The sequence below is a fragment of the Passer montanus genome, unplaced genomic scaffold (genome assembly GCF_014805655.1).
Source record: "Passer montanus isolate IOZ18808 unplaced genomic scaffold, ASM1480565v1 scaffold38, whole genome shotgun sequence".
In the NCBI taxonomy this organism is placed as follows: Eukaryota; Metazoa; Chordata; class Aves; order Passeriformes; family Passeridae; genus Passer; species Passer montanus.
The window spans coordinates 4429387-4448052 of NW_024368596.1; the positions used below are offsets into that span (position 1 = coordinate 4429387).

Genomic DNA, 18666 nt, shown 5'->3' on the forward strand with positions numbered 1-18666 from the left:
TCAGCCCCCGTCCTGTGCTGCAGCCAGGGCAGAGAGCCTTTGTAGGGACAGCAGCTGTCAGTGCTGACCAGGTGCTGTCACCTTGGCTGAGGCTGTCCTCAGGCAGTGCTCACCTGTCTGCTGCAAAGGGGTAGAGTTAATAATCTTTCTTTCCAAAGCCTGGGAGTTCTAGATACTTACCCTACATTTTAAATGTAGAACACTTACTGCTCCCCTGAGCTAACCACTGCGTCTCTATCCCATTAGCAAGTGTCCTGCTTTTTTTCACTGGACTAACCTGGAAAGACTAAATTATTGCAGTCTCTTGTGCAGTTTTCAGCTTGTGCTTCTAGTGGAAGTAGCCATGGCAGCAGAAGTATTGTGTGTCTAGCAGTGCTCTGTTATCCAAGCATAACTTTTCTGGGAAGGACCTGTTGAAAACATATAATGCTGCTCTCAGCAGGACAGTTCAGGCAGCAAGATGACTACAAAAGTACTGCAGCTGGGTATCAAAGTATATAGAAAATATTTGCAGAACATCAGATTTTAGAACTTGAGCACTTTTTGCTTGCAAAATCAGTATGTTGCTTTTTTCAAGTTGCAAAACCACTTTTTAATACAGATCCTTCCTGCACCCTCTGTTGGAAATGGTAACTAGAGAAGAATTGACTTACACAGCAGAGGACAAAATGCTGCAGACTTCAGGAACTACTTTTTAATACAGATCCTTCCTGCACGTCTGTTGGAAATGGTCACTAGAGAGGAGTTGACTTACACAGCAGAGGACAAAATGCTGCAGACTTCAGAGCTTCTGCAGCACAACACTTGTGTGTGACATCTAGTTTAGGGTACAGAAGTGCTGCTGCACTGCCCTGTATGCTCATTTCGGTTGAGGTTGTGCAAAAGTGCTTAAGAAGTTTAAATCCCACCCTAGAAATTAATGAGATGTTGAAGGAAGCTTTTTCCTCTTTTAATAGGATTTCTAGGGGGACTGAAGTGTCTGCCTAAAGCAGAATGTGTTTTTAACACTAGAACAGTGTAAATCCAGCCTAGGCACAAGATTACTAAATCCTGGGTTTAGGATTAAAACTAGTATTCCTGTTGAAAAAATTGCACTTTTTCACTCATCATTCTGGTTGCAATTTACAGTGCCCCACCTGCAGCAGCTTACAAGAACTGGGCCTGTGCAGTGGGCAAGGAAGGGTGAGGATCCCCCTCCTGCAGAGCTTTTCTCAGCCCTCCCTCCTGCAGGCAGGGCCAGACCTGTCACAGCTGCTGCCAAAGCCACACGGTGCCCTCGAGTGGCTGCAGCATGTCCCCAACAGCTCCGACCTGCCAGGTGCCTGCTGAGACTAACTAAAGCAGCCCAAATCTGTGTGATTAGTTATGAGAATAAAAACTTACAAAAACATACCAGACATCAGGAAAAGAGCCCTAACTGGAGCTGCAATGGTGTCCACAGCTGCACTGTGTTTAGGCATTGTTGAAAACTATTTTAAGGATCCAATGGCCAAAGCAGTGTTTTCCTTTTTTAATAATGAAGCTGCAAACACAAACTTTTACCTGTAGTTTAATGTTTATATAGTGATGGATAGCACCTAGAGGCCCCAACCAACATTTGAGCCCCCTCAATGTCTCTGCCCCAAGGAGCTTACAGTCTAAGCATCAAGAAGCAGAAGAGAATAATAACCGTGTTTTCTTTTATAGATCAGTAACTCCGATCCAACACAGGTCAAGTGATTTACCTGCTCTAAGGCACAGGAGGTGTGGTGAGAATTAACCCAACATCTCTTGAATCTCTGCTGCAGATCTCAAACTAAAAGATGTTCCTTCATGTCTAGACCACTTTTCTCTTAGTAAAATTCCCCTTTGGAATTCTGTGCCTGAAGCTCATTAAGGTTCAGGACTCCTGTCCAGGTCAGGGCCAGAACAGAAAACAGAGCTGGCACAAGCTGCTTTACATACTTCACTTTTCTCTGGTGATCTCACAGCTTGGGGCCCTGGAGCTGCCACAAGACCAGCAGGTCTGGGTGCTCTGTACCTTAGCCTGGAATAGGATCTCCTGTCTTGGTTTTACCTGCTGCAAGAGAAGCACAGATCTTACAAAGAAGCACCAGTTATGCACTGGTTTACTAAACATGGTCCACTCTATTCCACGTTCCCACATCTGAACCCTTTGTGTTGGTAAACACAAGATGGGGTGTTGGTAGGGAAGCATGGGAGAGCCCTTTCCTTTGAGAGCTCCTTGGTCTTAGCATCCATTTTGCTGCTGGTTTAGGGCTAGGGATTGGTTGGTATGTTCATTTTAGACTTCTGCAGAGCCAGCAGCAAGATAAGGGCTTGTGTTTACATGAAGAGACTTACTATTTTATTTCAGCTTTGGTAACAAGTTCCTGACTTGGAGGTAGCAGCAGGTTCAGTTTATTACTACGTGCATCAGCAAACCAAACTAAACTGAGCTGAAAGATACACATTGCTGAATTCCCACTCTCTACCAACAGATATAACTGCAGCTAATGGAAAAAAGACAAAGCTATTATTATTTTGCACTTTAACCTAAAGAACTTCAGTTTCATACTTAGTTGAAAGCTAGAAATCAGCACCAGTCTTATTGTATATCACTGCCACCTGCTTAGTCACTAGTCCTATGTCTTTTGTCAATGTGTAAAACAAGGAGATGTTGGATGCTCTGTGTTTACAGGGATAACTGGAAGGTAAGAACAGCCATTAGCAGATAAATTACTTAACAGTACTCAATAAACAAATAGACATCACCTGTATAGAGCAGTACGTTAATCCACAATTAGGTTGTATTGATAGTCGAGGTGGCAATATACAATGAAAATATGAAAATATTGTCACTTGACAGAGTCCTGCATTGTCAGGGAGCTGTTTATACACGAGGGTAAATGAAACGCTCTGACCATAGAAGCTGAACAGTCATGCATACAAAAGTGATCACTTTTCAGCTATTGCACAAGTAGTGACACTCTTTAGACATACACAGGAGGGTTCTTACAAACTGACATCAGAAAGACTGCATGCACCATCTTTCAAGGCCTTATGTGAACTATACATACACAGGAGTTGCTGTATACTGTGAATACATTGTGGATGTGTATAAATTCACATAAGATTAAAAGATAAATTTGTAAATAGGAAGGTTTCCACCAGCTTATGCTTTATTTTATTCAGAAGGTTTCTTAGTGTGTATACTATTTTGGATAAAACACATGACACCACTTCAGAGCTGAAGTTTCATGTAAGCATCACGCTAAATGCTTTGGTAACTGGATATTCCCAAAGGACAGGTTTGGTTAAACCAAACTGATTACTAAAATGTGAATGTGACTTGTATTCTTAAAAGGAGGATATAGAATATGGCTAATAATTTCACATATTTTCACAAGATAAAAAAACCCTTTTCAAGTGGATTGGGTTTTCTAAGCACAAATAAAACCATTGCTAGTATGGTGTACAACATTTAAAACCCTGATCAAAATTACTTCAGAATAATTGTGCATTCCCCAAATATATCAGGTTGGCAACTGAGGAAGGAAATGAAAAATTAAATGAATAAATTTGCATAAGAGGGGTAAATTCTCTCTGTACCACAAGTTTCATAATAAAATACTGTCTTATCTTTTAATTTTAGACATAAGGATTTTTATATCAGTCTGGCTTGTTTCTAGATGACTGAAAGTTTAGATTAAAAAGGTGTTTACACAATATACACATTTCATTACTTACAAAGAGAAATAAGCTTAAAATTTCATATTAAAAATACAGTAGGGTTAGTAGCACCATGAAAAATGTTTTTCAAAACTGCAGTCTTGTTATTTTAAACATACTCAGTGCGTCGTGTTCTCGATTCTCTTGGTTGATCAAAAAGGTGCCATTTTGGTACAGGGAGAGAAATGAAAAAATTCATCTTCTGATCCTTTGTGAACCTCGAGTGTTCTTTTCTGTTTCCAAGAGGTCAATTCTTTCATCTTAGTCCCGTTGTCAAATACGTACTGAACAACCCTTAGTTTGGCACATGAGTGAGGTACACTTGAATTTGCATGGTTAAAACAGTTTGGATTTTTTTCTTTTCTTTCTGCACAGTAGCACCATTGTTGCAGCTGGAAGACAGTGCATCTTAGGAATTTTCAACTGTTTCATAAAACATTCTCCAAGATGTTACGTCTTCTTCATGCAAACTTGACAACGACTAATCCGTGTCCTCAAGTCTCCAGCTTTCAGTGTCTCAGACTGAGGTTTGCTGGTTGACAGACACAAAGGAAAGGGTGCATTAGGTTTTTCTTTGTTTACAGTTCAACTTGTACTGATTTCATCATTTCATATAAAGCTTAAGTATGTGAGCAGGGAAAGTAAAACTCTCAAATTCAAGATTCAAAGAGGGATCATTCTGTCTGATGCCAGCACCAGGTGGCAGATGCTCAGTTGTGTCAGTGTCCCCAAGGTATGCCAAGCACCTGTTTCAGTCTGGCAGATGATGGAGCACAAACACAGCCTGAGGGGAAGGTGAATTGTGTCCATTTAAGACTGTATCTGAGGTCTATTTCTGGCCTTTAGTTGAAGGGTACTTTAACAACACACCAAAAGTACTGCTACAGTCAGAGCTGTATTTAAGTGGTGGCTTTACCAAATAATTTATTTTCATTTTGAAAGAGTAACAAGATGGGAGATTAATGCAATTAGTGTAATGTGTGTGTACACAAGTCACATACTGAGGTTTATTTGAAAAACAGAATGAAGAAGGAAGTTGTTTTAATGGGAGGAACAAAACAGTAGAGACAAATCTCAAGGTGGCAGTTACTAACAGGAAGTTTTCACTGGTGAATTACCAATTATTAACTTCCCAGAAAACTCAATTATCATGTCAATTACCATGATTGTAGGTGTTACACAAAACCAATTTAGGGGCCTCCATTGCTCAGAGCATAGTGCCAGCCCTGTGACACAAAGCTACACTTTTCAGTTAGGTGGCAGTGGAAATATTAAGAGTTTTTTATCAGCACACAAACAGGGCAGTAGCTATTTATTCTATGAAAAGAGATGATTCTTGAGTGAAGAAATGATTTGCTACTCAACTTGAAAGGGAAAAAGTTCGAGGAGCTGAGAGACTCCAGCTGAAATGCTACTGCAGAGAAGCTGAGGACACAATGGCCACTGGCTTCCTTGCAGCCAAAATACCATCCTGTTTCCTTCTGCAAAGTGTGGATAAAAATGCTGGCCATGGAGGGTAGGAAACTGTCTTCATATAAGATTTTTCAAAACAAGTCATATGAACCTTTGCCTTAAAAGGTTTAAGTAGAGTTGATCTTGCCCTTCACTCCTATGCCTTGTGTATCTGTGAACCACCTTTCCAAATATTCAAGTTTATTGAAAGGTTTGGCAAGAAAAAAATGAAACTTGTTCTTTTGGGTTCCAAATATAGTAAACACAGTAGGACTACTTTCAGAGGAGGTACTACAACAAAATGTGAATGAGAGTTGACACAAAAAGAATCTGGCTCCTTGCAAAACAGAATGTGCCCTAGCAAGTTTTCACATAATATTAAAGGCTTACCAAAGAAACACTTGAAAAACTGGTTGTGAGGGGGAAAACAAGCTAAATTATTTCCCTATATCCCTATAAACAAATATCTTTTGATCTTTGGAATAAATTGAGTTTCAAAAGCATTCATTCTGGAATAAAGCAATAGACAAGAAACAGGTTTTCTTACCTGAACATTTCTGACACCTCTACAGTTGCCAGCCAGAAACTGTATGAATTGGCATAATAATTACAGGTGCCCCGGCCGTGGCATTCGATGAACGGTGCCGAGCGGAATTCCTCCAGACAGGATCCCGGCGATGCCAAGGCCTGTCCAGAGCCCTCTGCCCCAGCACTCGTGTGCTAGTGGAGGAAAGAAGGACACAAACAAGGATCTTAGGTGTTAAAAACTTAATAGCACGGCAGTCAGCTACTGAAAAGTCACTGTTCATTCTTGGCAGACACCTCCATAAACGTCAGTGACGCTGGGATCTGTGCACTGCCAGTCCTGGCTACCTTGGTTAGTGGCTGAAGGTAAAATGACAACCCTTGCAGTTCTTATCAGTGTCCTAAAGCAGCTGAGGACACAGGTGGGCAGGCAGTAGCTGCTTCTGGAGTAGCAGGCAGTTCTTACCATCATGAAAGAGTAACCAATCCAGAGGGAGTCCCAGCCTGGAGGACATGAGGGGATCTGAATGGTCTGGCTGTGGACAGCTATCACCATAGCAGGAGCTTCACACACAACACATCTGGACACAGGGGAATACCAGAGAAACACATGATGTTAAAATATAATAGCAGTACGTTTTATTAAGAATTCTTACACTGAAAAAAGGGAACAAAATTTGCCTAGACTTCTAATCCTCACATAATTTGTAACTACAATAACAGTATTTTGGAGCTCAAATCTGTCTGTATTTTCACTACATTGGGTAAAATACTGAAGCAGTTCCTGAAACAAAAACTGGAAGCTCAAAGTACCCAGGTAAGTGCCTTAATTTAGAGACAATGGCTTCCATGTTCTCTTTCCTGTCCACAGTGATCTCACACTGCTGACTACAGAGGCTGCTTGTTTGAGAAAAGCTCTACAGCCTCTTCTTGTCACTACTGCAGGGAGATGAACCTCTGCAGACAACGAATACTTTAAAACAAACTACTTTTCTAGTCTCTCCCAAAACAAAACATGACAGATTCATCTCTTAATACCCAACCTGCATGTTGGAAACACCTGGGTAAGATGTACAATTTCTGCAGACACCAAAAGAGACCTGCTGGCCCGCTTTGCCTCACCGGCTAATGAACGGCTGAATGCTCTGCCCCGTCAGTGGCTCCATGCTCATCGGCATCGACTCGGGGGTTGACAGCCAGTAGGAGTAGTCATTCCTTGATGCAAAGTTACAAACATTGTTGATGTTGCAGAACATGAAGGGCATGGTGCTGAAACGTCTAAGACAGCTCCCAGCAGTACCTACAGAGTAAGACACATAAGACAGCAAAGTTTTCACTTCGTTGCTTTTTATAGCAATTCTTTGAGAGCAGTACTTGTGGATCCTTCCTCTCCCTCCTGTGAGTGCACAGCAAGTGCTATCAGAAACTTCACTTCTCCATTTTGGTTTACATTTCTTCATCCAGAATTACAATGTACATCCTCTGGAGACAGCAATCTTAGCATGCAATCCCCACCCTCATCTAGAATTCTCCAAGACTGCTGTGTCTTCAGAGAACCCAAGCATTCAAAGAAGCAGCTACAACACATTTCTTCTTAAGGAGAGCATACAGAATTTCTCACCCAAATCCTGGCCATGTGCTCTCTCATTTCCTTGCACATATAGAAGAGAGAATCCATCATATATTCTTGATGTTCCCTGTGGACATAGTGGTGTATCCCTGGTCTGGCTGTGCCGAGTTATAAGGAATCCGTGAGCAACAGAAGCTGTTCCAGGAGGACCTGGTGGGCCTTGTAAGCCATCAGGGCCAGGAGGTCCTTGTATTCCTCGTGAACCTGTTCACATAGAGAAACAACACAGTGTTGATTAACACCTTTGCTTGCTCTTTTAGGACCAACACAGCTCTGGAAGAGTCTTTTTCCAGTGAGTCCTCACAGCATCAGCACCCTACCTGGCTGGCCTGGGAGTCCTCTCTCTCCTTTTCGTCCTGCTGGACCATCAAATCCAGGAAGTCCATCTCTCCCTGGGTCACCAGGAAGACCAATTGGACCTAGAACACACAAAAGCATAACTGAAATAAAAGCTCTTCAAATCTCACTACAGAAATCTTCAAGTTGTCAGTGACTCATCTGTTGCTTCTTTTTGACACGAGAAGAACAGCCCATTAAACCAGATGTGTGTGGTGGAATCCTGTGTTTATCTGTTAACCTGTATTTCTCTCTTGCCCCTTGCTGAGTTCAGTAGCTCATCTCTGCAGCCTGTGCCATGTCACTGGCACTGCCACTGCCACCTGCACTCAGACACATTTCTGGTCACGTCCCCTGCAGCCCCCTTGGATCGTACCTGGCAATCCCTGTGGCCCTGGCAATCCAGGTGGCCCTTTGGACCCAGGCTGTCCTGGAGGACCTGGGGAACCAGGATCACCTTTGACAACAATGCTTCGTCCAATGGTACCTGGTAAACCTGGGGGACCTGAGAGAAGGAAGATTGGTATTAAATAAACCAAGGTGGAAGACAGCATTAGAAACAGTTTCTTTATTTCAAAATCAGAAGCCAAGAGCTCCATCATTGCAAGAAAGAATAAGCGTATATATAGGACAAAAAAGTACTCTTGGTGACCCCTCAGAGGAGTTAATCCATATAGACTGGATACAGAGTATAGAGCATATTAGAATTACTTTTGTAGGGGTTAAAGTACAGGTTGGAATTATGTTGAAGATCTTGCCCACTTTACTTTGACTGCTGCTTGAGACCAACTCATCTATGTAACAAATTCTACTGAGAGGGAGCAAAAGTGACAGTGGCACTACCCAGGACTCCTACCTGGTGGGCCTGGCAGTCCCTGGCTGCCCGTGAGGCCGGCGGGTCCTGCAGGTCCAGTGGGACCCTTCATACCTGAAACATCAAATTCACACAGTTACCCAGTGAAAGAACATGCTGTTCTACAAAGTCTGCTGCAGGAATGGCCTAAACAGGCTGTTACTGTGTCTGGAGGTTTTGCTCAAAGTGCTGGTTAAATACCTGGGAATAGCCAGTGAAATACCTGGGAATCCTGGAACGCCTGGAACCCCGGGGTCACCTTTCATTCCATTCAGACCTGGACGCCCAGGATCCCCCTGAAGAGAAGAGCCTCATGTTATTCCCTCATCTCAGCAGTTCCACAGAAGCAGAATGGAACAGGTGGCTGGGAACAGCACAGCACACTGGGGGCTGTGCAGGGCTGAGCCCAGGGGGGCTGCAGGGGAGTGGGAACACATGGACAGCTCCAGCCCCCATGGGAATACAGCAGGGACATCCTGCCTTGATACTGGGGGATAGCTCAGGAAAAATCCTCTTCCTTGCTACAAGACAGGGTGTTAGCTACCACATTTTGGCTTTCATTATGTTAAACTGCATGTTCCACCCAAATATATTCAATTTTTACTGGATTTAAATACTAACGAAGGGAAAACCCCATTTCTTGTCCTACCTGGCGTCCAGGTGGTCCTTGATCTCCCTTTGGACCAGTCAGGCCAGGTGGACCAGGTGGACCTGGGTTCCCTTTTTCCCCTTTAAGTCCTCCACTGCCTGGTGGCCCTCGTGGACCTTCTGGGCCTGGTGGACCTTAACATTGCAGAACAAATATGCACACATCAGTATATATCATTCGTTTCCCCCAAGCTTGTGCCTTCAGTGTTAAAAAAAAGAAAAAGGTATTTTGGCTTAACTTCCCAGCTCTATTTCAGTGCTAAACTCAGGATTTCCCCCAAGCTTGTGCCTTCAGTGTTTAAAAAAAAAAAGGTATTTTGGCTTAACTTCCCAGCTCTATTTCAGTGCTAAACTCAGGGTAAACTAAAACAAGAGGAATTATTTGCACTACCCAAGCCAGGAACCAAGGCCCCTTATCTAGCTGCTGAAGCAGGTCTTTCCACAAGGCAGCTCACCTGCATTGGCAGCTCACTGGTGACCAGACCAGTGCCTTCACCAGGAGCCAAGAAACCCAAAATTAGATGGTACAAATATCCCCTCTGCTGACCTGCATTACATTCACCATGTCTTAAGTGCCTCTTAACAGCCTGAATTCCTTTTGTAAGCCAGTCTCAACACTAGCACAGTGCAGTGTAAACACTGTAGTGCTGCTTTCTTTTTTGACATGCCTATTAAGGAGCACACGTGTGCTGTCTCCTGACTGCTGGGCAGCAGGGAGCTTGTCATTTTGCCTTGCCTACATAACCTGAGTTGCAGAAACTTCCTTATGTTGAATGACTCTCCCTCAAAGTGATTATTTTTAATCTTTAGTAGACTTACACTGTGTAAATCTAACAGAGAAACTGGGCTGGTCTTTAAATATTTTGCCTTTGTTACAGCCAGATTAATTCAAAACAAAGCAGTGGGTATAAAAGAAACTTCAATTTCTGGAGAACTCAAAGATGAGACCTCCACCTTTGTCCCACCATCTAAATGGAACTTAACCGGTATTAATTTGTGGCAAAATAAACCATAAGTTAATGCAGCAACAGCTAATAACATTTTACAAGTTAGATCTCATAACTGGATTAACAAAAGGATTTTTTTGCAGGACATTGCTATGACATTCTCTCCTGTAGTACAAATCTAACAATATTTATCAGTGTGCTGGATATTCAGTCCTCCTGTGACCTTGAATAACTTGACATCTCCTTTGACATCTTCACACTCTATACCCAATGGATAAATTTGATGATTTGTATTTCTGCATGCAAATTTGAGTGTAGGATTCCTTCCCCTTTTAAATCAACAGCAGTTTTTTACCAGATTTCACACATATCCTGTAGCAGTTTCAGCTACAGAAAACATCCCATCATGCAAGGATTTTTTGTGTTTGTTTTGCTCTTTCATACTGGTCTGGTACTGTACACATGCAAAATAATACCAGGTTACCATCTGGGGCATGCTAATCAAACACATACGGTCTGCAGAGTAACCACAGCCCTTAAAAAGACAATCACAGAATTACAGGAAAACATCTGTTTCTCTTACATCAAGTGCAATGCAGTAAAACAAATTGCCCGAGTTAAGAGTCTAACCTGGAGGCCCTGGAAGGATCAGAGTTCACCAAAGCCCAATGATCGATGTTAGAAGGGTCAGACATCACACAGTACAAAACAAGATTACTAGTTAGAAATAGTACAGATGACAGCATATACACTACACAACACCCCCTTTCACCAGCATATTTTGTATTTACAGTATAATCCACATGCATGCATAAAACCACACATGAATACACAAACAGGTATTTTCAGATACTAGTTATTGTGACTAGGCTCCACTGAAACTAATTTGACACTTCATTTAACAGCAAACTTAAAGCTTCACTAGAGAAAGTATTATTGCTTTAACATTACAGCTAAGGCCTATAAATGTTAGTCCTACTCACAACAGGGTTTGGACTATGCAACCATTTCACTGACAATACTCAGCCTCGCAGGGCCCAGAGCTTGGCAAATAGGTAAATTGTGAATTACAGCTCACTCCTGTGCAAAATTCTGCTTTGGGAAGAAGGGAAGTGTAACTAAAAGAAGGACTTATCACCACTAATCAGGTATGAGCCTCAACTACCTGTGAATACAATTCCAGGACTGAAAAGTAGGCTTATGCCCACTTTGAAACCGTAAGCAGGATTGACATGGATCAACAGGGCTGCAAATGCTGTAAGCAAAAACACAGCAGGACTTGCAAATTTAGAATTTGTTGTCTTTACTGTTGGCATTATTTTGTCTTGATAAAAATATTTCAAGATGCTAATTTACCTGCTCAAGGTTGTATGGAGAATGGCACATGATAACATCCTTAGAAAAATGATTTAAATGTCCTCTCTCAAAAGATAGGAGCATTGTAGGGACAACCAGCTTAAGTTAATATATATTTTAGCTCCTTTTTGCCACTTGCATATTTCATGTCAGTGAAATGATTTAAATATAACATCACCATGCAATTGTCAGCTAAAAACTACAATATATACACAGATTTACCTCACAGCACTATTTCTTACATATTTGATAAGTTATCTTAAATACTAACTGTAATACAGTTGTTAAAAATAATGACATGGACATTTCATTGTTACTGTTAAGTACTTATAAACTATATTTCACTGATAGGTAAGTTTTGCTATGATTTATAAATCAATCCTACACATGTTCATCACTGAATTCTGGCTGATCACAGACACAGGGTGGAACAAAACTTGATGCAATTGCTCAGTTCCTCTCAGTACCCCATGATGGCAGCTCTCTTTGAAAGTGTGGTCACTGCTTGAATGACCACAGTTAAATTAAAAGGTAAAGCCACATTTCCTTTTTTTGACATGGCTGCATAAAGATAGGATTCAAACATCAGAGGCTACCAAATTTGCTACCTTGTGGTGCTTAGGACAGCAGCCTGAAAACTAAAATATATTCCTTTATTAAATTTTCATGACAGTTCTTTGCTGCCTGAAAGTCATCATAGCAAAACCTAAAGACATCATTATTATTAAATAGATATACCAAGTCATTTTCAGTCTAGACACAGATGTTAAAATCTTCCTAAGTGCCAGTTTGGGCTCCATGCTGATACACTAAGGTTACAAGAAATGTCTCACCAATTCTGTCCCACTGCCCTAGTGCCAGGGAGGACATGGCTGTGAGCTTTATTTTCATTAAATATTTGTGGAAGGAAGAACTTTCCTCATTTCCTCTAAATGGGCTAGTGAAGTGAAACAATGGAAATAAGGATTTCTCTGCACTGAAAACTTGAAATGCTCTAAATTGGGAATCTAAAGTATCACTGTTAGTCTATATAAATTTTCCTACCGATACTGTTGGTATAAAAGAAGCATCTAATTTGTTTAAGTCACTTGAGAGTGTCCAAAATCAACAGTAGCAGGTGCTACAAAAATTGCTACTGTCACTTGCCCAAGCTGCAACACACAATTATGCAGCAAGTCATGCAAGGACAGTGCAGTGTGCTTTTTTAAAAAAAGCTGAAAATCAGAATATATTGTTTCCAACTGCACTGAGGGGGAAAAAAAAAGCTAAAAACAAGTTTCACAGCTGGGGACACTTTATAAAAGCCTTGCAAATCTACACTCACATAGTCTTTCACCATGGGCAGAGCAACTGTGTCCTTCCAATGTCAGTCCCACAACAACGTGGATGAGATGGCTGAAAGCCAAATTTTTTCCCACCACAAATTAAAAGGTATGTCTGAAACATGACTCTGCATATCTACATTTAGATACTACAAAAATAATACATTCATTTTCATGCAAAGTTATTATTTTGGAGTTACGGGGCTAACCTGAGGGACCTGGGAGTAGGGGGTCAGAATTCACCAAGGTCATCATTAGAACAAGGGGAAAAACATCAAAATTGTTAGAAATATCAACAAACTAACATATTCAACTAAACCTTTCTTTATAGATTTAGCTCAATATTGCTTTACATACAGTGTGCAAAACACCAAACTATTATTATTCATAGCAAGGAAAACAGACATGTGGAGTAACAGCAGTGTTCTGTTGCCCTGGAAATTGGCTTGATTTTATAATGAATTAATAAATCTATGCCAACACCATCTATCAATGTTTATTTTAGGGGTAACTCAGCTGGAGTCAGAGAGCTACATCATGTTTGACTTCATCTCTTTTACTAATCTTAGAATATACCCAGAAGTCAACAACAAACAGTACATGCAAACAGCTTCTGGTTTTATTTCTGTCCCTAGAAGGGGTAATTTGACAGCCACACAGCTGCTTTTATGAGTAACTGCCTTATGTTGAAATGTTACAAAATCAGCATTCCAACAATAGACTCTGTTATCATCGGAAACAAAAGGCTGGAGTGCTGATTGTACCAGAACTGCAATAATAGTTTGGTTTATCCACATTAGTTCACACATAACTGAGCAAAACAAATGCTTCACTTTATACATTGCATGCAACAAAAATGGAAATAAGAGAAAGAAAGAGAAAAGGAGAGAACATGGCTGAGCAGAACCTCACTGGTTGTTTCCCCTGCTCATAAACCTGCACAAAATGAGTCCCACCATTGCTCCACCTTCCCAGCTGATCAGAATCAGTAAATGCTTGATTTAGACAGGGAAGTCTAAATGAACAGATGAGCAGCTCCATAAAACCCCAATGCTACAGCAGAGCAGAGATCTCAGTTGGTACTTCTATTGCACCTCAGAGGTTGCTTAGCCTGGTGTACTTTTAAAGACTTCTTTAAAATTTGGAGATATCCTCTGTAGAAGAAACTTTTAAAAATGAAAGCCTATACCGTTATGGACCAATCACTGTCCTGGGCCAAAACTTTAATTCCTGCACTGCTTTACATACAGAAGAATAAACAGAAAGTCCAAAGCAAACTGGAGCTACAAAGAGGCAGGGCTGCCCTGCTGCCTGGTTAGAGCCACTGGGGCACAGCAGGGAGGCAGTTCCTCCAGGAAAAGGGGGAAGGCATGCACTCCTCATTCTACTAACCAAAGAGGAAAGCAGGCAGACATTGTGACTGGCTGGGGATCATTGACCCACAGGGTGCTTGTTCCACATCAGTCACACACAAAGCAGGTTCAGGATGAAACACAACGGAAGTGTTTTTACTGGCACTAAAAGAAAACCTCATTATACTGGCAAACAGCACCTCAGTTCTAAGGTGTTATAGATTAAAACCAATGTTTATAATGACTCACTTTTTAAATACACAGTTAGGGTATATGAGTTCATAGCCTACTCTGCAAAAGAAAAACCTCATATTGCCATTGATAATAACATATGATTCAATTTCAGCTCTAGGGAAAATATTTTGATAAAATTCCATTCAAAGAAACATTATTCCGTGTGACTGCCTCCTCTTGGGTCAGAAGCAAGCATGAGGAAAACAGGAACCTTTAAATCTCCTCAAGGGTATACTGCAAAGCTAAACTCTCCCTCGACACCCAAAAATCAACAATGTCTGTGCTGCAGCTATTTTACAAATGTACTAACTCATAACTAACTTTCCTCAGAAAAGTCTTTTATTTAAAGAATAATTTGAGGGCAATAAAGAAAAATATTACTTCACCATTAATCTGCAAAGGAAAAAAAAATCCCTCTCATCAACCAATGGCTTGGTTCGAAAGCAGGCTCCTTTAGGGAGAATATCAATCCTTTTATGTGAGATGAATCTTAGATATAGCAAAGTACTTCTGGATTAGAGGTCCAGAACTAAGCTTGAGGTGGAGCTGTGGCAGGTTCATTTAAATCAGATTTTTTCAAGAGCAGTATCTAAATGCAAACAAACATTCTATAACGCCAAATAGAAATTAATTTCTAACACAGGCCAGGTAGTTGCTCAGCAATGTTAACTCAGTGTAGTGTTTTCTCATTCCCAGAATTAGTTGGTGCAGGAATAAGATGCAAACATGGAATGGGAAGATGAACACGGCACGATGGAGCACGGAGTCCAGGGAGCCACATGACACGATGGAGCAATGACTTGTGTTACATGGCCCGGAGATGAGGAGCAGCATCCAATCTGACCATGCTGGGATGCTAGTGGGAATTGGATTGTCATGACTCTTAGGATGATGGGGCTTGTTACGTTTGGTGTTTTGTGCGCAGTGACGTTTGCTGATGGCGTGACAACACTGCAAAGTCTCAGGTGTTCTCGTCGTGCTTATTGTGAGTGATTACTGGGGCAGCATGCGGAGACCCTCCCGCGGGGAACACCTTTGATTTTTGCTGCCAGGCATCCCAAATTTGGAGAAATTGGGCTAGTTTGTTTACAGATACTGAGTTTTTCTGGCAACAAAATGCTCTGGTTGCCCACGCACCTATGCCATGAGGCTTGACCTTATCCATCCAAATAAACGGAGCCAATTTAAAGGCTGATGGCCTACCAGCAAAATATCAAAGTATAGGCAGATGTTCACAGGTATGGATCATGCTCTTACCTGGCCTTCCTGGAACACCTGGTGGGCCAGGGCTACCTTTAGGACCCTCCAGAGGTGGCCCTGGTATTCCTGGTGGACCTGGTGGACCCTGCAGCCCAGGGAAGCCCTGGAAACCTGGTTCTCCCTTTGGTCCTGGAAGTCCAGGGGGTCCTGGTGGGCCAGGTAACCCCAGTTCTCCTTTTTGCCCTGTAAAAAGTCATCTTTGTGAATACTGAAACTGAAAATTTATATAAAGCCCAAAAGCCAACTTGCAAAGCCATTTCTCCCTCTTGCAGAAGGCACAAGTCTGGCCACAATTCCCCTTATTTGCAGGGTGAGACAGGGTAAAATTGTCTAACATTCAGAAAAGAGTGAGGGCTAATAATCCTTGCAAGAGAACATGCCATAGCTTATAACACGTCAAAAAGTCTTTCTAAGTCAGTGATGCTGTAATTCATAAACATCCTTGGAGACTGTAAGCCTACAAATAAGGCTTTCTGTGAAGAAACCTGTCAGTATTAAGACTTCATCCTTTTTTTGAGATGTTGCTGAAAATTAGGACATATTTGCAAAATTTTCAAATAAGCCTGGAGCTTTAATGCTACCAGAGAAGAGCAATGTATCAAGTACCTATACTTTAAAAGCAGCTTCATTTGTCATATGTTGTATGAATGCTTTATTTACTGACACCAATCAGCAAAGTTCCACACAATGCAAGAGGCTATTGCTCTGTGTGCATTTATTCTGGCTGCATAATTGCCAATTTACAAAATACAGTGGTCAGCAATAAAATGTCTTTATTGCTGTGGTTAAACTAAAAGTCTGCTGAGGAAAAAAAAAAATTACTTGTAGCTATAGCATTCATTTGTTACAGAAAAAAACCACATACCCTTCTTGGTTTTGGTGTGTAAATGTGTTTTACATTGAACCTTTTCAACAAAGGGCCACAGAAAAGCTTTACCTGACAATCCTGGGAGTCCTGGGGGTCCTGGACGACCAAAACCTGGTAGACCTGAAAAAAAGATAGATTTAGACAAAAATTAATATTTAGCTTTCAGGTCTCCAGGAATGGGAATATGAGGCTTAGAACAATGAAAGTGCAGTTCGTGTAAATAAGTGATTCCTTGAGATGACCTGGATTCTCATCCACTCACCAGTCTTCCCCAAAGTTGGAGGGTTTGCTATTGAACGCATCCCTAACTCTCGTAACACTTCCCATCCCCTCACAATCCACATTCTTTCAGATTTTGGGAGTTACTATGTTTGCATTTTTGTTTGAAGATCTATCTTTAGAGCAGGGATTACACTGTTTATGCACTGTGTAACTGAGCTGAAGCTATACAGCTACCATGGAATACAGGAACAGGGGCTGGTGTTAAAGCCAGGTAATAAAATCCAGGAGAACTGACTGAATTCTTGTCCTGTGCTTCCCTGGCAGCTTCTCAGCACCCTTTGTGAGGCACCCAGCAGCCAGGAACCACAGATGCAGCTTTGAAGGTGCAAGGGCAGTTAGAGGAAAGAAAGACCAGAGCAAGCAGGACATGTCAGGGCAGAGTGAAGAGGAGGAAAGAAACAGGAAGGACACCTGACCTGGTTCACCCTTCTGACCCGCTGGTCCAGGGATACCATCTCGACCTGGTAGTCCCTTTTCCCCTGAAGGACCAGGGGGGCCAGGACGACCAATATCACCTAAAACAGGGATGGAACACATCAGCACAGTCTTGCCTAAACTGCAGTAAAGAAAAACAGCATCCCCTTCATCACCACCCGAATCTAAAGGTGTGGTAATGCAATAAAATATTTACAGAGGTGTAATCTTAAAATGAAACCTCTCACCCCTGACAATTCAGAAAAGCCTTTTAGGCCTGTGAATTTTCAAGCAGTCACTGTTTGCTAAAAATATAATGCTTCCCTTTAGAATAAATTAGGATTTTGCTCCTATAAAAACAGGTTAGACCACTGTAATACTTAGCATAAATAAAGCTGGTAAGTACAGAAACAGTTAACTTCTTGTTTCAATAGCTAATAAATTGACAACAAATACAAGTCCCCAAAAGAAAGTTAAAATTTCTTTCTTTGCTGTTTAATTTCAGTGAATTAAGTGTGTGCAATGGAGTTTGAGCACCCATGTACATACAGAAAAATTTCTATGATGCTATAAAGATAAGAAAGGAAGTGCCTTCATGTGTTATGCTTTTCACAGCTGATCTCTGCTGCACTGTCCATGCTCACCTACTGGCCCAGGTGGTCCAGGCAGGCCAGGATTACCTGGAGGGCCTTCAATACCTTTTGGTCCTGGAATTCCTGGTGTTCCTGTAAAAGTACAAGCATTTCAATCAAATAATGAACAAAACTGACTTTTCAGCAGATCTTGAAATGCTACAATCTGAGATGCCCTGAGTAACAAATGAGCTAATTCTACCAAGATACTGTATTTATGCTCCTTTTGCAGATTTACAGCTGGTCAAGGAGATGAATTGGAAAGCAAAGAATGCACAGAAACAAAACATACTGGTACAACTGCCCTTCATGCTACTCTCAAGCCTCCTCTTGACTGGTGAGTGCTCATGGCCAAGGACACAGCAACTCAACAACTACCACTTTAAAGACAGATGTTTCTGCTTGACAACAAATTGAAAGCATTATGAACTAGGATTGAATAGTCCTTCCCCAATCCTCTTTCCCCTTCATGAAAAAGGAACTTAATAAAAATGTCTCAGAGTTTACACTGGATTCTCACCCCTACAGCATGAGCTGAGTGGAGGCAGAAGAAACACCTGATCTGTTGCATGTCTGCTCTGAACAGCACCTGAGCAAGGCAGGGTCTCAATACACCTTGTGGCTGTTCAGTCTTTTAGGCATGACATGAAACAGGGTAAAAACTGTCAGGTTCGTGGTCACGTTTTGTTTTCTTCTAAGCTTCCTGCTGTCATGACCACAGTTGTAAATTCCCTACTTTTCTACATCAAAGCACCTCAAGCATATTTGTAAAATAGCCTCTAGTGCTGTAAATGCAGCAGAGGTAAAAAACTTTGTTTCTTTAAATTTTGAATGAAAAAACTGA

General features: G+C 41.5%; 1 protein-coding gene across 7 annotated transcripts in view; it reads right to left on the minus strand.

Annotated features, from left to right (window-relative positions):
• Positions 1 to 2777: 2777 nt before the first annotated feature.
• COL4A5 (collagen type IV alpha 5 chain) overlaps positions 2778 to 18666 on the minus strand; it is a 72877-nt gene continuing 56988 nt past the window's right edge. For 4 of the 7 annotated variants that reach the window (XM_039717573.1, XM_039717572.1, XM_039717577.1 and 1 more), the window contains 16 exons: positions 17835 to 17915; positions 17193 to 17291; positions 16564 to 16614; positions 15624 to 15809; positions 12990 to 12998; positions 10733 to 10741; positions 9157 to 9290; positions 8731 to 8803; positions 8511 to 8582; positions 8031 to 8159; positions 7639 to 7737; positions 7310 to 7522; positions 6811 to 6988; positions 6155 to 6269; positions 5711 to 5883; positions 2778 to 4243 (listed from right to left, as the gene is read on the minus strand). In XM_039717573.1, coding sequence (XP_039573507.1) covers positions 4162 to 4243; positions 5711 to 5883; positions 6155 to 6269; positions 6811 to 6988; positions 7310 to 7522; positions 7639 to 7737; positions 8031 to 8159; positions 8511 to 8582; positions 8731 to 8803; positions 9157 to 9290; positions 10733 to 10741; positions 12990 to 12998; positions 15624 to 15809; positions 16564 to 16614; positions 17193 to 17291; positions 17835 to 17915 — 1703 coding nt within the window. In that variant the 3' untranslated portion in view covers positions 2778 to 4161. The remainder of the gene's footprint in view (positions 4244 to 5710; positions 5884 to 6154; positions 6270 to 6810; positions 6989 to 7309; positions 7523 to 7638; positions 7738 to 8030; positions 8160 to 8510; positions 8583 to 8730; positions 8804 to 9156; positions 9291 to 10732; positions 10742 to 12989; positions 12999 to 15623; positions 15810 to 16563; positions 16615 to 17192; positions 17292 to 17834; positions 17916 to 18666) is intronic. The other 3 variants (XM_039717576.1, XM_039717575.1, XM_039717574.1) reach the window with 2 other exon arrangements.